Source organism: Pocillopora verrucosa, chromosome 1 (genome assembly GCF_036669915.1).
Source record: "Pocillopora verrucosa isolate sample1 chromosome 1, ASM3666991v2, whole genome shotgun sequence".
NCBI lineage: Eukaryota > Metazoa > Cnidaria > Anthozoa > Scleractinia > Pocilloporidae > Pocillopora > Pocillopora verrucosa.
In genome coordinates, this window is record NC_089312.1 from 17573438 (window position 1) to 17594973 (window position 21536).

General features: G+C 35.4%; 3 protein-coding genes across 3 annotated transcripts; 2 read left to right on the top strand and 1 right to left on the bottom strand.

Moving 5' to 3' along the window:
- The first annotated feature begins 2 nt into the window (after window positions 1–2).
- LOC131797175 (non-structural maintenance of chromosomes element 4 homolog A-like) lies at window positions 3–7516 on the top strand. The gene is made up of 10 exons (XM_059114795.2): window positions 3–249; window positions 632–712; window positions 1226–1356; window positions 2519–2682; window positions 3119–3224; window positions 3627–3705; window positions 4753–4871; window positions 5150–5198; window positions 5497–5576; window positions 5917–7516. Exons 1-10 carry the CDS (start codon window positions 135–137, stop codon window positions 6046–6048), a joined length of 1056 nt encoding a protein of 351 aa, XP_058970778.2. The 5' UTR covers window positions 3–134; the 3' UTR covers window positions 6049–7516.
- Window positions 7517–7938: 422 nt separating this feature from the next.
- Window positions 7939–14417, bottom strand: LOC131797174 (cell growth-regulating nucleolar protein-like). The gene is made up of 7 exons (XM_059114794.2): window positions 14121–14417; window positions 13118–13225; window positions 12568–12648; window positions 10636–11011; window positions 9339–9398; window positions 8666–8751; window positions 7939–8215 (listed from the first exon to the last, which is right to left on the bottom strand). Exons 1-7 carry the CDS (start codon window positions 14364–14366, stop codon window positions 8078–8080), a joined length of 1095 nt encoding a protein of 364 aa, XP_058970777.2. The 5' UTR covers window positions 14367–14417; the 3' UTR covers window positions 7939–8077.
- A 124-nt stretch (window positions 14418–14541) lies between these two features.
- On the top strand, window positions 14542–21019 carry LOC131799753 (beta-1,4-galactosyltransferase 7-like). The gene is made up of 6 exons (XM_059117454.2): window positions 14542–15048; window positions 16580–16763; window positions 17151–17379; window positions 18213–18296; window positions 19203–19313; window positions 20246–21019. Exons 1-6 carry the CDS (start codon window positions 14805–14807, stop codon window positions 20405–20407), a joined length of 1014 nt encoding a protein of 337 aa, XP_058973437.2. The 5' UTR covers window positions 14542–14804; the 3' UTR covers window positions 20408–21019.
- Window positions 21020–21536: the final 517 nt, after the last annotated feature.

Genomic DNA, 21536 nt, shown 5'->3' on the forward strand with positions numbered 1-21536 from the left:
AAATCAGCTAAAAACAGCTCACCTATCATGTGGTGGTAGATTTTTTCCTCAGTTCGGTAGTTTTCGCCAGATTTGGCGTAAGATATTTATATATTTTTTTCTAAAATCCTTGAAAGTGCTTTCGTCCAGCTGATATGGGTGAAGACGGCCCCTCGGATGACTACGATCCAAATGGAGATCCCAAGGACGATCCCCGGGAAAGAAGGCGAATCCGTCACGAATATCGTGAACTGATCGCCGAGACTCAAAGTAAGCACAGTGCCGTCCTCCTGTTTTTATGCGTATAACTTTACACGTGTCAACGAAAACTGGGATATTATAGACTGTTTTCCTTTTTTGCAAAGAATGATTTGGGACGATCGTCAACATGCACGAATCGTCTGAACGTTTTCTTAAACATCCCCCAAGAACGACTAGCATCAAATTTCTCCCAACCGTATCAGCCCTGAATCAAACTTTAAAAAAAAAGAGAATAAAGGAAAAGGTCACGGCTGAGAGAGGCTTTTGATTGTCAGATGATGTTACTATAGGAAATGTTTAGATAATAGTAAGGAGAATATGCATGTTTATGTTAGGATGTTAAGGGTTGAGTTTATTTTGAATGAGGCCTTTTACCTTCTTTAATCAACAGAAAATAGACATAATTTTATCAAACCAGAATCAACTGGCTTACATGAAGCACTTGATAAAGCTGAAGGGTTATTTAAGAACGGTAAGATCTTTATAATATGTTAGACAAACCTTTGTGGGATTTTATGTCAGGATATAGTGGGGGGGGGGGGGGGGGGGTTAGTTCAGGGAGAATGTGAGTAGGGGTTAGGCAGAGTTACCTTCTCTCTGCTTCCAGGCACATCTCCTTCTATAATATGGCTTAGCATGAAACAAAACTGGGTAAAGTGGAACAAGATACTGTAAATATCAACAGGAGGCTTTATCTATGGCTCTTACAAAGTGAAAGTGATAGATAAGTATTTCAATAAGGAACTGAGATCTGGAAACTTGGGTGATAATATGTGAAAAGAAAATTTAGCTTTTATCAATTAAATCAAAAATAGCAGAGCAATACAACTAATTTTTCATTTTTTGCATCATCCCATTTTGGAACACAGAGCAGGAAATGAATATGTCTCCTTTGTTGATCTGGGGTCTCCTTTAAGTGAGCTTTTATTCTTAAAGAATTTGGTCTTCAAATGAGTATTAATCAGTTGTTGGGAATTTTCCTCAGCCACCCATACCAGAGAGGCTGTTCTGGATGCACATTTTCTAGTCTTAGCATCAAACCTTGGAAGTCAACAGGCTCAGCAGTTGCAAACACACTTGGTAACATTTGATGCAGATGTTTTTGTTGAGAAATTGGTAAGTTATAAATAAATTAAAGTTCATTTCCACATTGGGTTGGAAGAATCATTGTTGTTCATGTCTTTTATGTAACTTTTTCCCATTTGAAAATAAACATCCCCTCTTTAAAATATATTAAAGTTCACAAGGTAACCAGGTGGACAATCAGACTTGGTTTGATGTTACTCTGGTTTACAGATTTAATGAATGTAACCAAAGAAGTTACAATTCACAGACCCAACATTTCGACAATATAAATTCAGCTTTATCAGAGCACGCATGCCTAACGAACCATAAAATTGGGTGGGACAAGTCTAAGAATTCTCACCACTAATCGGCATTACCACCAGTGCCTTTGTTTGGAAGCTTGGCATATTAACTCCGCCCACGCTCCTTTAGATTGTGATGATGGCGTCTTACTTCCTGATGCCTATTTACACCTTGTTAGAAAAAAAGGCAGCCAATTAGTGATCATATAAAAGGATCTCTTGTTTCAGTGTTTAGATCACCCCTGATGAAGGCACTAGACAGGAGTGTTGAAACGTTGGGTCTATGAATTATAACTTCTTCAGTTACATTCATTAAATCTGTAAACCAGAGTAGCATCAAACCATGTCTGGTACCCTTCTTTGTTGAATGTTGTTAGTAATACACTTGGAAGTAATCAAACTCTGTGTTTGACTTTGTCTTGTTCGTCTTCACACCCAAATCCTCCTTAGTTCCATTCTAACTTACTGCTGCAGCCACAGCTAGGAAATAATTATCTTAAATTTGCCTGAAAATGTTATTTGATTGCTGTTTTAGAATTATTTTCTTGATCTTTTCTTTTTAACCGAGAAAGTTGTTAATCACTTTCAAAACATCCATACATTGTACCGCTGTCAGTAACTTTTTTAGGGGATTTGTCAGTCAATGCATTGGTGTCATGTTGGTTCAAAGGTTGTTATTTTGTCAGGCAGTGGGTAATGGTTGCTTACAGACAGTTATGCTTTATTTTTATCAGCCTGTAAACTTGAAAGAGATCTCATTTACTTATTTCTCACAGTTTTTTATGTCAACTCTCAGTCCTCAATTCCTTGTTTTCATAGAACCTTTACAGCGACTAGTTCATCCTCTGCCATGAAATAAAAAAATTTTAAAAAAAAAGCCAAAAAGTTATAAATTTTATCCTTTTTATCAGATAACTTTTATGGGAGGGAGAAGTGTTTCCGATATGACTGGAGGAGATAATGAGGATGAAGAGATGGCTGGTGGGAGGCACCAACCCCCACCTCACCTTGACTGGAAGAAACTTGGTAGAAAAGCCAGTGTAGCGTTTAGGAGAACTCCAAATGTTGACTTTATGTATGTTCAGCCTTGCAATGATACCATTTGATTCTGAATTATTCTGACTTCTCTTTCAGTTGAGATAGGTATACACTGTTATAAATTCAAGAGACTGACTCAGTGTTTGATCTCATTTTCATACACTTAATTATATGAATTAAAAGTTTAGCACACATAGGATTACTTTAAGAGAGTTTCAGAGAAATAATGTGATTCAAGACTGAATTCAGTTTTTTTTGTGTGTCTTCCTGGTATGTAACAATCTAGGTGTTTTGATAACAGCAAGAGAGAAATTTATTTCCAAGTGGGTTTTTAACTCAAAGGTTGCTTGGCAATTAAGATAATTTTGAAATCAGTTTTCATGCAATCCTATCAAAGATGTCAAAGATGCATTCACAGCTTTCTTGTCCATGTTGATGTAATGGTGGTCTTCAATGATCATGTTTCATTTCAGGTTTGGTCCATTATCCATGGAACCTCCTGTAAAAGTGCGGAGAGATAGAAATGCTGTGAAAAAAACTGAAAAACCTGATGCTAATCAGTTAGTCAAACCAAAACAGGTAAAACTATTTTTTAGAAAACTTTTCAGTTTTTTTGATGTATTTGTTTTACTTAAAGTTACACACAGTTGAAAATGATGACTCTGCTTGCTTCCTTCTGTACAAAAATGTATCTGAACTTTGTGTCATGTCATGTCACAGGTATGACATGAGCAACTTGTGCAGACAGTAAAGAGTCAGCAAACAAGTTTTCTAAATTGTGAAATGAGAGTATATAATAAACATTTTAAGAAAAATAAACAAGATGATTTGAATGGTAGTGTAATACTTTTTTGCCCACATTCTTGCATTTAATTTTACTGTTCAAATTTCAGGAATGAAAAGTAATAATTCTACAGGAGTACAAAATTTTGATTTTTAACAGTTTAGACTTAAATGTTCTCATTTTGTTCTTTCTATCAGTTGGAGAAGGTAGAAACCAAAGAGGAAGCAACGACTAAAGAAGTAGACAGACTACATAGCATCCTTTATGATAACACAGGTATATAATTATATAAAAATTATGTCTAGCCTTTCTGCAATTATCCTCTTTTGCTGTTAAACAGTTTCTTTAGTAATAATTTAGAGAACTTGGAGTAATTTGAAGAATCCACTCTTAAGCAGATGATTTTTTTTATTTTCATTACCTGTATGTCACAAACAAAAGTCCAAATTTTTGTCTCTCTTTATCATCTACAATGAACCTGCATTCACCAGCTGCTGGCAAAAGAGAGCACTTGCATGAGTTGCTTAACCCTTTAACTCCCAGATCAAATTTGTAATTCTCCTTACTGTCAACCATACAATTTTTGTAATGTTAGTTCAGAGAATTTAGTATTGGATCAACAAATTATCCCCAAATTAATATTTTTCTTTATTCTCATTACTTATCTGGTTGATATTGTATTGATATTGTAAGGAGAAATTCTGTGTTGGTCACCCATGGGAGTTAAAGGATTAAGAGCAAATTATCAAACAAATTCAACCACCCTTCTTTATTGTGGAAGAGTTGTGATATTTTTAAGTTAAAATATTTTCACTTGAAAATGGAACTCAAACCTTTTATTAGGCTTTCTGCTTGAAACAGATTCCTCACAAGTGCTTGATTTTGGTGTCCTCTTCTACTCAATGAGAGGTGTCTGCTGAATTCTGGCTCATTTTATAGTGAGGCAAAAGAGTGCACTTTCTATTGGTTAATAGTTGTAATAATACATGCAAGGTGTTGGTAGAACACAGGAAAAGTTTTTGTGGACAAACTTTTCAAATGTTCTCCCAACATCCCTAAAGGGTTTTTACCTTAGCCTGGTAAATGGATAGAAAGTGCAGTTGATTACTTATATATATTAAAATTCAATTTTCAATGGGTTTACCAGTACAATAAATGATGGGTTTTGACCAAACAGGGAGCTTGTATAGTATCTATTTTTAAATGGGAAAATATAAGACCTGGCTTGTATCAGTATAATATTCATAATAATATTCAGTCTTCTTAATACTAGTTTCCTTGTCATTTCATCACTAACCAGTTGCTTAATTTCTTGTTTCATAGTTTCTGAGGAAGGTGAAGAGTGTGAATTAACTCCAGTGTCTCTGTTCAACTTTATCATCAACCCTAATTCATTCGGGCAAACAATTGAGAATCTTTTCCACTTGTCTTTTCTAGTTAGGGTAAGTTGTACTTTGAATCTAAAATGTTATTAGCAATTACTCTTACCTAGTGACTGCCAACAGATCTTTTTAGCAGTAAAAATTAGATAGTTGAATATGAATACTAATTGGCTAAGAGCTTAAAAAGCATAGTACTCCAAAGTGAGTGCAGATGAGCAATGGCTTAGTCTACAGATAATTTTCTTGAGCATGAATAGATCTGTAACTGTTTCATGATCCTTGCTAATCATGTCTTGTATCTCACATACTTGATTTCAAGTCTATTTTCATGCCTTTAGGATGGTCGAGCAGACATAAGTCTTGATGATCATGGACTACCAGTTGTATGTAAGTGTTCATGTACATGTTTTTATAAAATATTTCAGATAGTATGTGCACCCTTATGGGTTAGGTCTGCTAACAAGGTTGTGACATCTTGCTTTCTGGGTTGCCAGAATTATTTTTGAGAATTATTTACAAAAGGAACTGAGGACTTTTTCCACATTTACACAACCTCATCTAATCACTGGGGGGTTGTCGCAACATGGTAGTCATATTTAATTACACTGTAATCTGGTAGAAATGGTTTTGTTTTCTTTGTTTGTTTTATTTTATTTATATTTATATTTTCTCATTGAATTGGTAGCATACTCAGAAATGCCTGGTGAAGATGAACAGATGGGAAAGCAGCAAGTTGTTGTTCATCTCACTTTGAAAGAGTATAAGGTGAATCAAATAAAAACATTGGCATGCTATGCATGCAAAAGTTATTATTTTGGATGGGACATTAAGTCATATAACTGATGTTTACCTTTTTGTAAACGAAAAAGATTCCATTTTCTTTCAAAAGATTCCAGAGAAAGTATCACTCAGTGGTGAGCAAAAAAAACCCTTCCAATATATCTGAAATAAAATCAGGCACTTGAATTACATGGTCTATTACCACTGGTGTCTGAATAATTGTTAGTAAACTGAAACTGCATTGGTGCCATGCTTCCTGTAGTCATGAATCAATATCAGGGTTTTTAACTTGTAGCATTACTCTGTTATATGGTTTGTTCTGTAGGAAATTATTAAAACATTCAACATCACACAGCCAATGATTCCACCACGCCCAAGGATGGACCTGGCCAATGAGGTTGGTCCCAGTAATAATGGAAATGAGAGTGATGATGAAGGAGAAGAGGAATACAGTTAGCTTTTTAAAGTGACTAGTGAATGACAAAGTGGACCAAGGTTCACCTCCAAGAAAGAAGAGTTATCTGCAATTACTGATTACTACTGAACATGAAGACAACATCCTTTTTGTGTTCACATACTTTTTAACATGAGAAGCTGCAGAACCTATCAATTTGTCAATTTAAAGAGGATTCAGTCTGTATCCTGTTGTAAAGAACTTTGGGTGTACTAGTTTTTCAGTCTCCCTGTTTGTTGAATAGTTAACAGTGATTATTGTTTAAGAAGCAATCTACAATTACATTGTACATACATAGGAACATTATTTTAGACTAAAGTATACAGATCTCTTTTTTTTTTAATTTGATAATAATGCATGAAAGTAACAATGTTCTTGGTATAATCCTCTTTAATAGAAAAAAAAGTTATTGTAGGCTAAAATTTTTGAAGAGATAAGGCCATCAGCTGTATCTGTCACATATTTCCAAGCTCCTTGTTCTTTTTTTTCAAGGGACACCATACAATGCAATGCAGTATTTGTAAATTATTACTTTGTTCACACTGAAAGACTTTGTGGTAAATAAATAGAATGGGATGTGATAACGACTGGGGAACAAATGATAATGACAGCCGCAGAAGATTGAAACTTAAACATAAGAATTCTTATCATATTATATTAATTTTTTCTTTCTTAAAAGGATAGAACACTGAAATCATTGTTTTCTAGTGCTTTCAAGAAATCATTATCTATGAAAGGTAAAGACAAGAGGAACACAGTTTGTTGAAAATGATCTAGATGGACACAAACCATGGCACATAGCTTGTTCTCAACCTATCACTCCCAAGATCTAAATTTCAACTCTCCACACTGTTTGCTATAATCTTATCTCAGCCTTAAGAAGTTTTTGTGAGATCAAACTATATCTCCTAGTTGAAATTTTTCTTCCCCCTCACTAGCTTCCTGTTCTTAAAGCATGTTGATATTGTTAAGGAAAATTACTTGTTATTTGTGGAAGGTTAACTAAGTGCTACAAAAGCGAATAGGGTTGTGGACCTAAGCAGAACTATCTCTCATCAATATCACAAAAAAAAACATTAGACTAAGAGAAGTTATGAACTCATAGTGAAATACATCTTAAAATTTCATGCTTATAACAAGTACCTAAATAGCTTTAAAAAATTTTGAAATTAGTATTTGAACTGAATCCCCAAGTTACTCTCTTCAAACATGAAGGGGTGAAAAATGGAGACATTTGCAAGTACACTTGTGATGCTTGTATTTTGTTCAGAGGTTAGAGTACTTTATAGGAGAATACAATTTGGAGATTCTTGGTAATCTTATATGTAAATTCAGAGTTGGCTTTGAATTTGGATAGGAAATAGTGTAATTTTAAGGTTACATGTAAGTGTATATTTTTATTTAAGGAAGAGTTACAGTTGAAGTCTGCTCCAAAAATTAAATTTAGTTACTAATCTCGTTTATGGTCTTATTTGGGAAAAAAAAAACTTTAAAGTTTGTGTCAAGTTCATGTGAGAAATTTTCTTGCTAATATTACTGGCCCTAAGCCAATTCTCCCTCTCCAAGCTCCTGTAAAGCAACACAGAATCCAGCACCTCATGTCACTTCCAAATCTAAATGGAATGGAGTTAACATTATCCTATGAGAGCTTGAGTCATATGATGTGCAACAACAAGCTTTGTTAACAATAACTTTGTGTTGACTAAATGGGTCATGGTGCTAGAGGAAGAAAACAGATGCAGACAGTATAACAGATTTGTAGTAAAATGAATAACGAGGAATAACCCTTTTTTTAATTTTCTGGGGAAAAAGCTGAGCCATTTTATTTTCTATCATTCTTTATCCTCCTTGCACCATATGTAACACTAGGGGACTACCACATCACATCAGGATTTGAAGATACACACTAGTACTACATCACTTGTGTTCTCCTTTTTATTAAATGAATATAAACTACATAGTTTCAAAAAGAACAACTTTCACAAAACACCAGACTTACTGAAAAATAAATGAGAGTTAAGTAGAAAATTCCTTATTTGACAAGTTTCACTCTGTCTTTGTGAACCTTAAATTTAGGATTTTTTGTTATCTTTTTCTCAAATAGAGCTCTTAGTTCATTATCAGAAAGATTTCTTGTATTAGCTCCTCTTGCTTCAAATTCTGCCAAAACCTGTGGTAAAAAAGAAAATTATAAAAGGATTAACAGTCTATACATCATAATTTCCCTGTGATGTTACAGCATAGGTCAAGTAAAATAAACAATCACAATTATCAAGGATAAATACTACAATTTCATTTATCTCATCCAGACTGTATTATTGATTATTTGAAATGGATAAGGTTCCTTGTACAGATAACATTACTTTGAAACACTGAACAACTCTGCGAAAATTTTGTTTTAAGACTTATGGTCCCATTTCCTCACAAATTGTTACCTATGTTAGAAATAATTACAAAAGAGAATCATCCATCCCATAAGAGCTTAAGACACTTGTTATTATTATCATTTTTACTATTATTATTTTTATTATCATCATCATTATCATCATTATCATTATTATCATCATCATCATCATCATCATTATTACTGATAACTGTGCAATGTTTACATAATTTTTACCTTTTTCCTTAATCTTTTGATTTGTAATTCTTGATCAGGAGCTTGCCTCAAGACTGCCTTAATTGTAGATTTCCAATTAAATTGATCTGCATGATACATAAAAATTGTTGCTTTTAATTGAGTTTAGCTACAGTAAAAACCCCACTAATGAAAAATTGTTAACTCAAACCCCCTGGTAACTTGAACAAGATCTGATTTCCCATGACTCCATTTTTTCAGTCATTTGCTATCAGCCATCTCAACCCCCCTATAACTGAAACCATTTCTTGGTTACATTGGGAGTTTGAGTTAACAGGGTTCTACTTTTATCACAAACATTCATAACTGAAAAAATATAAAATCATAGAGTGTCCCTAAAGATGACACGTGCAGTTTGAATAGTGCTTAGAGTTAGTTTTGTATAAATGGAGGCACAAGGTGATTGCGGGTACTAATTGGGGTATCTACTGAATATTAACAACCTTTCTCTGATTTCGTCTCACTCAAACCTGCTCAGAATTTTAACTTGTTTGTAATCATCCTCTATGAGGTGATCATAGGTGTCCTAAGTTAAGTCATCATTGCAGAAGTGAGAACTACAAAGTTTACAAGAAGTGGGTTGGTAGTGAAATAATAGAGGGAAATTTAATGAGGAGACAAAGATGTACCAACAGAATCCCCAGTAGTCACTCACTTTTATCACTGTTTATTCCTTCACTTTCCATTTTTAATATCTTGGATTGTTGAGGTTCACCTATGTAAACATTTTATGTAAAAATATCAAATAAGGAAAGCATTCAGTTTTAACATCATTCCATTGTTGGTACTAAATACCATAGTGCTGGCATCGTGGGTGTGCAAGATGAGGCAAATTCTGTATTCTGATAGGCTTCAAAAGTGGCATGGATGGGTTCATGTTGTGTGTTAATACTAACTGAGAGTGCGCTCTTTGATTCAACAGACGAAACTCATTTCTATGTAGCAAGAGATGAATTTGAAAACCAAATCTACTCACTTGATGAACAGTTTTCTGTTGTTATCATTAGTCATTACAAGTTACTGATACACATTTTAAGTGGATGTACTGTACACAATATTAACATACATTGCAATTGTACTGGAAGATCACACCCTCTGGTAAATGTTGCATTTTTTCATCAATGAAGAAGTTAAAAACTCTCATTTTCCAGTCATCTTGCTAAACCACTTTGCTCGTTCATTCACTTCAATTGTTTAATGCCACAACAAATTTGGGGCACTGATAACCAATAACTCTTACTGATTTCTGCTCAGAGGTGTAACTTTTTCTTAATCACCTTGAGGTTTCATAAGGTGTCCTAAGTTAAGTCATCATCGCAGAAGTAGGAGTGAAATGGATACCATGGCATGCAGACACATAATTTTTATTTAAAAAAATCATGCAAAAGCTATATGTATCAAGCAGTGACCTTACTCCACATTTCTACCCACCAACCCCTCCCCTAAATTCTGTGCTTCTATCATTTGGTATTGGTGAAAGACATTTCAAGGCTTAACCCTTTAACTCCCAGATCAAATTTTTATTCTCCTTAATGTCAACCATACAATTCTCATAATGTTAGTTCAGAGAGATTAGTATCGGATCAACTAATTATCCCCAAATCAATATTCTTCTTTATTCTCATCACTTATCTGGTTGTAGGGTGAAATTCTCTTATAGTCACTTAAGGGAGTTAAAGAGTTAAAAGCAAAGCAATTAAATTAATCAAAATCAGACAATTGGAAATCAGAGAAACATGACCTTTTACACCTTGAAATAGACTACACTTGTTAAGTCATCCACTTTTTGATAGATTTCTGCAGAAAAAAATATCATTCCCATATTGATTCTTTGGCTCCACCTTACACGTATGTTACTTCAGTGTGCTGTAAGGTCACTGCTCTGATGGCTTGGTTCTACAGAAATGGACATAAGAAAATGAAGTCTGAGGAGCTTCATTTCAGAGACTCACCTTTACCATCTTCCTCTTCATTTCTTTTTCTTTTTCTTTTCTGTTCATTTTCAGTATCAACAAGTTTATCTGACTCTTCTGCATTCCCATGTGAGTTGCTTTTGTATTTCTTTTCCTTTATTCTCTGCTCACTTTCAAAAGAGTCAATGTCTTTAAATTTTTTCCTTTCCTTGTGTTTTTTAGTCTTTTTATCTCTCCTATCTTTTGAGTTCTGTTCAACATTGCTGTCATCAACTTCGCGATTCTTTTCTTTTACTGTGTGTTTTGTAGAATCTCCATTGCACTGGTCTTCAGCATTACTTTGAAAAGATGATCCATTGCTTTTTTCATGGTCAACAACACCATTGCTGCTAGTCACACCCTGTTCTTGCGAATTCTGGTAAATGAAATACAAAAAGCCAAGATGGCTCTTGTTTCACTAACTGCTGCAGTAATAATGACTCTGAATGCTTTGACCCACAAAACTTTACAAGTAAATCACAGATGTTGTAAGTTTAATTTTTTTGAAAAAACATTTCAAACAAATAGTCTTGAGCAATATTGCACAGCAGCTGAATCTTATTTCAGGCCCATTTTCAGACAGTTAACATGTGAAAACAGTTGGAAAACACCCTCCCATTGTATATCCATTAGTCCTTACACTCCCTAAGTCTCATTAGTACTTCTCCTCACTGTCTTCTATACAATTATTAGTATGTTAGTTTGTAGAATTTGATATTGGATCTCCTACGAATCCCCTAATTGGTAATTTTCTTCATTCCCATCACTTATCTGCCTGATATTGTATTGGTATTGCAGGGAAAAATTATATCTTTATCACTCATGGGAATTAAAGGGTTAAAAAGAGAAGGTAAGTGGCACCTAATAGTCTTATTACTTATCCTTGATGAGATAGGAGTCCATTGAAGGTTATCCCTCTACATTGAAACAGGATTTCCTGAGAGTTTGCCTATACTCATTTAACCCTTTAAAACCCTAAAGGCCTATTTACACGGTACGACTTTGTCGCATGCGACAAGCTTACGACAGGCCTACGACACGAATTGTATCGTGTAAATCAAACCTACCACTCGCTTACGACTGTCGTGCACATCACGAAAAATGTCGTAGGATTTTAAAACATGTTTTAAAACGCTGCAACAATCGTAGCCGAAATTGATGGAAAATGACGTATTTTGTGACAAATTTCTACTGAGTAGGGGAGGAAGGTGAAATTTTCTTGCGTCAAAATGGCAGAGGAAGTCGCCTCCGGAAAGTCGAAGACTGCTTCCAAAGCGAAAAATACATTCTCAGATGAGGAAACAGAGAATATGATATCACTGTGGAGCGAGGAAGAGGTTCTTTTCCTTCTCTTGCAAATTATTGAAACAATGACCGCGGCCGAAACGAGTGGAATTGCACGCGATTTTGGCATGTCGTAGGTGAAAATGTCGTGCGCGTGTAAATTGTCCTAAGTCATGTCGTAGGCCTGTTGTAAGCTTGTCGCATGCGACAAAGTCGTACCGTGTAAATAGGCCTTAAGAGTGACTAGTATCTAATTTCTCCCTTCAATATCACCCCTGAATCACACATTAAGGTCATGAGAATAAAGGAAATGATCACCAATGAAAAAAAAAGCTTTTGATCAGTACACAAATTCTCCTATTCAACACCTTAGGAAATGTATAAAAAACAGTATGGAGAATATGCATACTGATGTTAGGGCATAAAGGGTTAGTGTCTAGTTGGAGAGAGGCACTGTAAAAGTTAAGATCCATGCTAAGTGCAGACCCCAATGACCCTCATCTTGACTCAAACCCAGACTCTTTTTATTACCTGTTATGCATACTAACCATTAAAGATGGTTAGTATTAGTCAATTAAAGAAATGGCTTAACCTATCATTACTCGTGCAACAAAAGTGACTGCATAACCTATTTTGGAATCTCCTTACCTTTGTACTCTCTGAGAAAAGGTTCCACAGCTTGTCCAAAGTTGCATCATCTCGCACACCAATGCTATTCTTGCAGAAATTCTGACGATACAATCAAAAATACACTTAGAAAGGAACTGGACTAGCTCTCTATCATCAACTTGGAAAAATAATGTATAAGAGTCCTTAGCTGAGTCATCACCACATGGACAAAATTAAGAAAAAAAAAGAGAGAGAGAAAGAGAGAGAGAAACAATTTTAAGTAATGTTCAGCCTTTTCTCCCATGATAAATAAAACATGCAGTAACAAAAGACAGTGCAAAGTTCTGCGAGAACTTTATCCAGTTTCATTTGAAGGAAGTGGCAAGAAGTCTCTTCGGTAGCTCTGTCTATTAGCATTTTGCTAGGGTTTCCTAACAGAGTCAACCTTCTTGTCCAAGAAAAATGATCAGGTTACTTCATCTCCCTTTTCCTCAATGATAAGCCATGGTGAAAACTTATTTGATGAGTTTAACATTTTGTACAACCACTAGTTACAAGTTTATTACAAATATATGTATATCTTACTTACTTGGAATTTAACTTTCTTTCTTGGAATATTGGAATATTCACTAATTCTGTCCAGAAGGTTAGATAAACGTGGATCCACTTTTTCGGATCTTGATGCCTCTCTCACTTGCTGATAAAAAGGACAGAAAAAGAAATGTTTCTTTTCATCTCAGATTGTTTAAAAATCAAACTGATGCTTGGAAGTATTCTCCAAAGGAACCATAATTTATGGGGTTACAATTAAACCATAAAACACACTTGAATCCAGTTTTAAATTTGGGAATACAAGTGCAATACTATTATAAAAAAGTGTGATCAAATGAAAAAATATTAATCGCTTCTTTGAGTATGCAAAAGGGAAATCTGCAGTAAAACTAAAGCAAAAGGAAAACTATCTTCAATTATCAATCTAAAGATTACTTCCCTGTTCAGATACAATAACTTATGTTAAATCATCCTCTTTGAGGTTATCATAGGTGTCCTAAGTTAAGTCATCACCACAGGGATTGTCTAAGTACTGCAAAAAGACATGCTGTACTGCAGCTCTACACATAAAAAGAATTTGACGTTCTAGTTCATATATTACACATTAAAGGCTGTATCTGTCAAGGTTTAAGAATCACAACCCTTAATTGCCCTAATATAAGAATTGATACAAAGCATTGAGTTCTCTGGTTAAAAAGGGTCAAAGTTTAAACTTTGAACTCCCAGATGAGATTTAAATGTAACTTTTCCTTAAATAATAACATACATGAAAACTTGAAAATGAGAATACTCAAACTTGATATCTTGATCAAAAACCAGATTCTCGAGACTGATTTACGAGATGTGTAACAGCCCTAGGGTAGAGTTAGGATGTGCACAATCTAAAATCAAATCTCAGAAGTTAATGGACTGAAGATCCACATTAAGCTTACTTCAATGCTCACGTGTAACTCTAATCATAAGCGACAAAACTTCCACTGGATGGAGTCGCCGTTAGAATTGACTACTGATAAAGTGAAAACTGTCATCCTTTTAATCACCTTAAGCCATTCTTGCTGCTTGTGTTCACCTTTATTCTGTCTATCCTTTGGTTTATAGAGCTTTCCTTGATACTTCTCTGCCTCAGTTATACACGATGTATGCGAAGTGTACTCATCACCATGGAAGTCCCTCCCGCAGTCGATGCACGACAGAACTTCGCAATTACGGCAGTCGTTCTGATAGTGTCTTTCTACCTGAGCTTTTCGGACTGTTTGACCACATACATTACATATAAAAGAAACCATTATTACGAAGAATTCTACTTCGGCAGGTTTCACGATCTTCTGGCTTTCCACGTGGAGTTACACTGCTCATGCGCTATGATAGTTTATTCCAGTCGATTCCAATTATGTCAATTATACCACATATTTTCGAGAAACCGTTAGAACCCGCTGTATATCTGCGGGCTTCGAGGACTTACTCGAAAACAGGAGGAAATCGGGGGATTGTGCACTGGCTCCATCGAGCCAAAATAATATCTTTACCACTATCAATTCATGGGGGAAAGGGAAAATTATCTAAAGAGGACAAACTTACTCTTTGACTACTTTAAAACCAGTTGAATTAATGCTATGTCTACTACAGAAATGTGTTCAGTATCTGTTATCGGACGCAACTTCTCAACCAGCCGATATTGCTGATACAGAATTTCAAACTGGAATTTAACTAGATGTGGTCTCCAGATGGCTGTTGTACCCCGTGGAGTCATTATTGGAATGTTTTTCTATCTAACATTCGCGATTGCTGGGACAATATGGATATCGATGAAATACTTAAATGAAAATGGCTGTTATTGTCGTCAATATTTCGAGAGCGCAAGGTTTTCTGCACATGAACACGACTTTCCACACTCAGACGACAATTTTAAAATAGTTGCAGAGAAACAAAAAAGAGCAAACGGAGATTCCGTCCAAACTCCTGCAAAGGGTACGTACAGTCGTGGTTTTTAATACATTACTTGCGAACTTTATTATCGTCGCGTGGACGTAAAAATCTCGTTAGCGCTCTTGATGACGTGTCGGCATTGATTTGTTTGTTTAACGCTCCGCTTCTTGCTATTAAAACAGACAGTTTATTTCTAAAAATTAAATGGACTAATCAAAAATATAATCTTACAAAGGAAAGTAATTAGTAATTACATATGGTAATTTAATTAATAGTGGTGTATATATGGCCTTGAACCATATTTTCCTGGGCTTGTAACATAATAAAATCAACGGTGAAATATTTAAGGGAAATGCAAGAACTACATGTTGATCACAGGTCATCAGCAAAGTTATGGCTAAACTTCAGAGTATTTCTCCACTTAGTTGCATCTAAATGAATTGCATCAGAGACTGAATTGTTACATATATCATTCTTTAAATTAGATTGGCACATGAATTAGCAGGGTGGTCAGCAGTATGAGTGATTTATTAACACATTGATTTGAGTTTAGTCATTGTCTTTCAAAATTGGCAAATACAGGCAATTTGCTCAATATGCTCTGATATGTGGCCTTTGCATGTTACTCAGTAAGATCTTTCATTTCCCCACCACTCAAGAGATAGGTAAGTTTAAGTTAAAGTTTCTTACTATGAACAAGAAACAAACAAAATGATAACCAAAACTTCATTCTATTCCTTTACAGATAGTCATGCACATGCACAGAAAGTAATATTTTTAATGAAATTTTTGGCTTCACTTCTCCTTTAAAATGGGAAGCAAAATTAATAGATTTGGTCTCAAACATGGTCAGGGTTTGATGCCCCAACTTAACTTAACTTAACTTTTCTTGATTGCTTCTTCTAGTTCCATTTAATTTTCTCATCCAATGATACTTCCCTTTGTCAATTTCCAATGTGGCAGTTAAGAGACATTGTGAATTATATATAATGTTCTTTTCAGTTGTCATTCTTATTCCTCTTTCTTTTTAACAAAACTGTAGTTCAATTCTCTTCCATAAGCCATGTCTACACCTTTACCTTCCAAGGCTGTTTTGCCAGTAGAGGGCAATCTTTGTCACTTGAATCCATCTGTCAAAGCACAGTGTAGTATTCCTTAAATACATTTTGTTTCATTTTGTCAGCAAGTATCTCTATTTTTTTCATATGAACCTTATTAAACAAATAATTTGAACTATACTTCCCCTCGGTATTATTCTAACATGTATAAAAAAATTTTTCTGTTATCAGAGAGCTTAAGTTTCAGAGGATCGGCTTTATGTAGCTTTGCATAATGATTTTAGGAATGGAGTTCCATTCATCTAGGATCTTGATTCAATTTACAACTTTTTTTGTGACTCTCCATCTGTACTCTTAGGGCCAGTCTTTAATCTATTTGACATGAAGCAGGTATTCAGGTATTACCTGTTTGTTATCTTCCTTGTAATAGCATCCAAGCTCCCTTACTCCAGGGAAACTTCACAAGATATTGTTTGAAAAGGCTAATGTCTTTATGGTTGGAAATTTCATTTTAGAAAGTATCATTAGAGAAGAGAGACTTCCTGAAAAGGATTGGGGACCACATCAACTTGGACTGGTTGTTCCTTACAGGGACAGATTTGAGGAGCTGCTTGAATTTGTTCCCCATATGCACAAGTATTTAAATGACAAGAAAGTCAGACACAAAATATTTATTGTTAACCAAGTTGATAAGCATAGGTAAGTGGTTGGAACAGAAAATTGTTCACATGACCTAGTACAGTTTGTCCATCTATATAAACATAGAATAAGTCCTTTTTGCTGGAATACTGTAGTATGGTATAGTTCACCAACATGTTAGCCAAGTGCCAGTGAGTGAAACTAAGATTGAAGGTCAAAACCTACACTCATGGCAAGTAAGTAACATGTACATCTTTCTCTAATATAATCAATCACTCTGACAAAGGGCTAATGCTCAAAACATCTGCCTTTAATCTCTTTAAGGTGGTCAATTTACATTTTCAACTCAGTTGCTAACACTAAATTACCTGCTTCTCTAACATACCTGCTGATCATGCAGATCATTACCTTCAATGCATGACTTTATTTTTGTTTCTTTTCTCACAGATTCAATAGAGCTTCCCTTTTAAATGCTGGATTCTTGGAGGCAAGAGGAAATCATTGTGACTATATAGCTATGCATGATGTGGATCTCCTTCCTCTTAACAAGGACTTATATTATGGATTTCCTGACAGAGGACCTTTTCATGTATCAGCACCCTTCCTACATCCAAAATATCACTATCCAACATTTGTAGGTGGAATTTTAATTATGTCAATTGCACAGTTTGAAAAGGTGAGTCAAATTTTGTAGGCATGTAAAGAAAAATTTTCTGTATACATGTAGGAATAGAAGAATTCATAGTAATACTACCTGTGGAATCAAATATTGATGCACCTAAGAAAGATGTCAAAGAGTTGCCATAAGCATGTATACCAAAAGAATCTTTCTGTCCCTTTGTGTGTGTCTCAGAATTTTCCTTTGGCTTAGTTAAAGAGCTGATGTTATTTAACATCTATCATCATTGATTTTAACCCTTTTACCCCTAAGATTGACCAGCATCTAATTTCTCCTCATGTTATCACCTGATTATCACACATAAAAGTCAAGAGAATAAAGGGAATGATCACCAACTAAAAAAAATTTTGATTTTTAAACAAATTCTCCATGTTAGCACCTTAGAAAATAAAGAAAGAACATTATGGAGAACAACCAAACTGATGTTTGGGTGTAAAGGGTTAATAGCCTCTGGCCACTTTTGATTCCAAATTCTAGGGTAAAGGCTTCAAATTTATTACACTTAAACTTAATGCCTCCTTTCCTCATTCCATGTAGTATGAAGACTTTGGAGACAGTCAAAGTAAGGAATTGGGGGCAAATATTATCTCACTCATAATACCTTATTGTGTCATCTGCCATGACACAGATTGTAACAACTGATGAGAAATGCTAAAAACCAGTACAGGAAATGAGTATATATCAATCTCTTGGTTTGGTTTTATTTGAGGGCATAATTTGGAGTCAACATTAGGTTGTTTTGCTGCTAAATTTTCATCAAAAACTCCCTCAATTGACAACCATTAAGTTTAAGTTCAGTCCAGACACATTGTTGTTTTGTTTATTTCTAGGTTAATGGGCTCTCCAACAAATTTTGGGGCTGGGGTCGAGAAGATGATGAGCTGTACCAGAGAATGAAAGAAGCTGGCTTAACTGTAAGTCGCAGCAATGTTTTTATCCAAGTACATTGAAACCTTTATTAAGCCACGAAAAACTTCTAGTGTCTCCTGAACACTTTAACTCCCAGAAGTGATTAACATAAAACTTCTCCCTACAATATCCATACATTCTTCAGCAAACAGGTGATGAGAATATTCAAACTTGTCAGGTAGAAGCTACTATATTGATCTAGCACCAAGTTCTTATAACTAATTTACAAGGAAATGTGTAGCAGCTACAAAGGAGAATTAACAATCAAATCTTGGGAGTTAAAGGGTTAAAGTATCACCCCTGAATAAAACATCTAAGTTGTGAGAAATAAAACGAGAATGATCTCTAACAGTAGAAGCTCTTGTTTGTTAATCAAATTCTCCTAATCATGACCACCTCAATGACCACCCTCTCCGCAAAGGTAACCGCCTGCGACGGGCCTCGCCAGATCAACAACTACTGAGGAACAGTGAAACATAATGTGTGTTAAGTCCCTTGAGCTGACAATCCTTCACTGTTTTCATTCCTCTAACGAGAACGTATTACGTATCTGTATATGAAATTCATTCAAGGCTAAAAGTGGACATTGTCTGTACCTCATCTTGATCATTTTATTTGTCAACCCGTTTCCCAACTTTTTGGTAATATAGTTATAGGTTTAAAAGTTTATACCCATCTAAAAGCCACAACAGGAGTCATATTACACCTCCTTACGACTTCCTATACCCTTGTACCAGCCAAGACCTCCCCTTCCCGACCTCCTCGGTCCCTCAGGTGGCCGTTGTGGAGAGGTTCGACGGTAGTTAATGCTTTATTGACCAATCAGAACAAATGTTTTTCTTTACTTACACCGTTAATACCTTTTTTTTACGGTTGCTGGTGTTATTAATCAGTGTGTTGTTCTTTTTCAGATTTATCGACATAGTAAAAAAAAGATAACCACCGGTTATGACACCTTCAAGCATGACCATGACTCCAAGAAAAGAAAAAGAGATTATGCAAGATTTTTTAATCAGAAAAAGGTGGGCTACCATAATATGTTAGAGGCATGAAGAAAACTGCGCGTTTTACACAGGATAGTAGGATATAAAGTGGCTTTCAAGCAACCTCTCTTGCGGGAAAGGAGGGGGGGGGGGATAGAAGAAGAAAGAAGTCTTTCCCTGCCGTCTGCTCCAAACCCCCTTCCCCCCTGTTCCCCAAGAGAGCTTGCGCGCAAGCGTCTTGCGGATCTGCTCTTTTACGTAAGGCCAACTTTTCTCGATTCGCGGCAACCCTTCATTTATGTTTATCAATTCCGCCGTGAATAAGAAAAAATAAAAGCTAAACTAAACGGAAACAAATTAACTTAGGTAATGAAGCATCTCTTGTTGACAACTTATCGTCCGAGCGAGACTGACATCAATCGCTCTGACGAAGGGCTAACCCTCAAAACGTTAGCTTTTAAACTCTTTACGATGGCCAATTTATGTTATCAACTCAGTTGATAATACTTAATTACCCAGTTATACTCTCCCACGACGCAGCACCACAGTTTCTATAGAAACTTACCCCCTCTAATCATTTGATATCACTGCGACCTGAATGGAAATCATCTACAGAATCATGACTTTTCTACCCAAACGATCACACCGACTTGATTTACATTGTTATCTACTTATTTTCTTATTCATAGCAAACTTCATTTCAACAATGTTATTTACTTATCCTGCTGTTGCAAAATTATTATGTATTAAATTGTATTTATACTTGATATCAAGAAACAAATTGAACCTGGGATCGAAGATTGCATTTTTTCAGACTCGTTTTTTCTGCAATAGCAACCTAGAAAGATCAATCCGTTACCAGGTATTTATCATGTTGGTAAGGTTTCTTTTTTCATACTCCTGCACCACTGTATTTAAGCTCTGATTACTCAAACAATGCCAGTCTTACTTTTGTCCTCTTTTAACCTCAGGAGTCATTCAAGAGAGACAGGGAAACGGGACTAACCACATTGAATTACAGAGTTGAAAAACGGACTAATCTTAACATCAATGGAGCGCCTTGTACGATCTTAAACGTTCACTTGAATTGCGATTTAGAGCAGACACCCTGGTGTGACAATCCTGATTCATGACAAGTATTCTTCAGAAACAGGGTGGCAAGGTTATCTTTGGTACACCAGAAAACTGTTTTGTCATGACAACGGTTCAAATACCACCAGGATTGTCTTGTTTGGTATAGAAAATGTTCTCCAAAAAAAAAGGAAACCAGATGTGGTTCGTAAAGATGTTCAGTGGTCTACTAAAAAACCTCATATGTTAAAAAAAAAAAAATGGAACACAAAGTGAAACAAACAAAACAGGCTTGCCCTGGTCTACGAATTGATTGAACCCGAACTGTGAATCAAAAGTTTCCTTGTATAACAAAAGTTGTACGTCAACAGTTAAAATTCCATGCGAGGAATGTTTGTTTCCCAAGTGTGTTGTTGTTGTTTGTTTATTTGTTAGTTTGTTTTGTATATTCTATATTTATGATGAGAGTTTACTAACAACGTTACAACCAACCGCACGCAAAAGAAGAAAGGGAAAGAAGGAAAAAGAGCATTTTATTATTTTTTTTTCAACTAGAGGATAAATTGCGACGTACATGTACTCCTCGTTCTACTCTCGTAAAACATTATTAAGAGTATGCTCTGTAATGATGTTCGAAATTAACATATTAAATACAATTGAACAGCTTAATGAAACATTCTCACTCATTTTGTCGAATAAGACCTATCTCTTCAAAGTAATTGATACAATGAATTTTCTCTACGCTTGTTTGAAAGTAGGATTTTAGCGACGAATAGTCTTGAATGAACTTAACGTTTCCCTATACCCAAAATAACAACAACGTTTGGTTGACTAACACTGGCATGCCTCTTCGTGAACATTTTCAGCTTGAAAATAGTATGGAGCAAACACCGATTCAATTCTCAACAAGTGTTGGCCCTAAAAAAAAGAAATCGTGGTTCTTTCTGTGTAAGTCTGTAAATCGAAGAGAAATTTGGTTGCTCTCCTCATTTAGCGATCGGCGTATCAAGTTAGATCCTGCCCATTTGTTGTTCAAAGATGATAGAAGGATTGGGGGGGGGGGGGGGGGAGGGGCAAGGAACGACGTCATGATGATGATTTTGGGGTGTCCTGGTTTGGAAGTGCGAAAGTGGGGACCGCCACAACAATTTATGTAAAGAGAACACGCAGAGTTATCAATATGAAATTAAA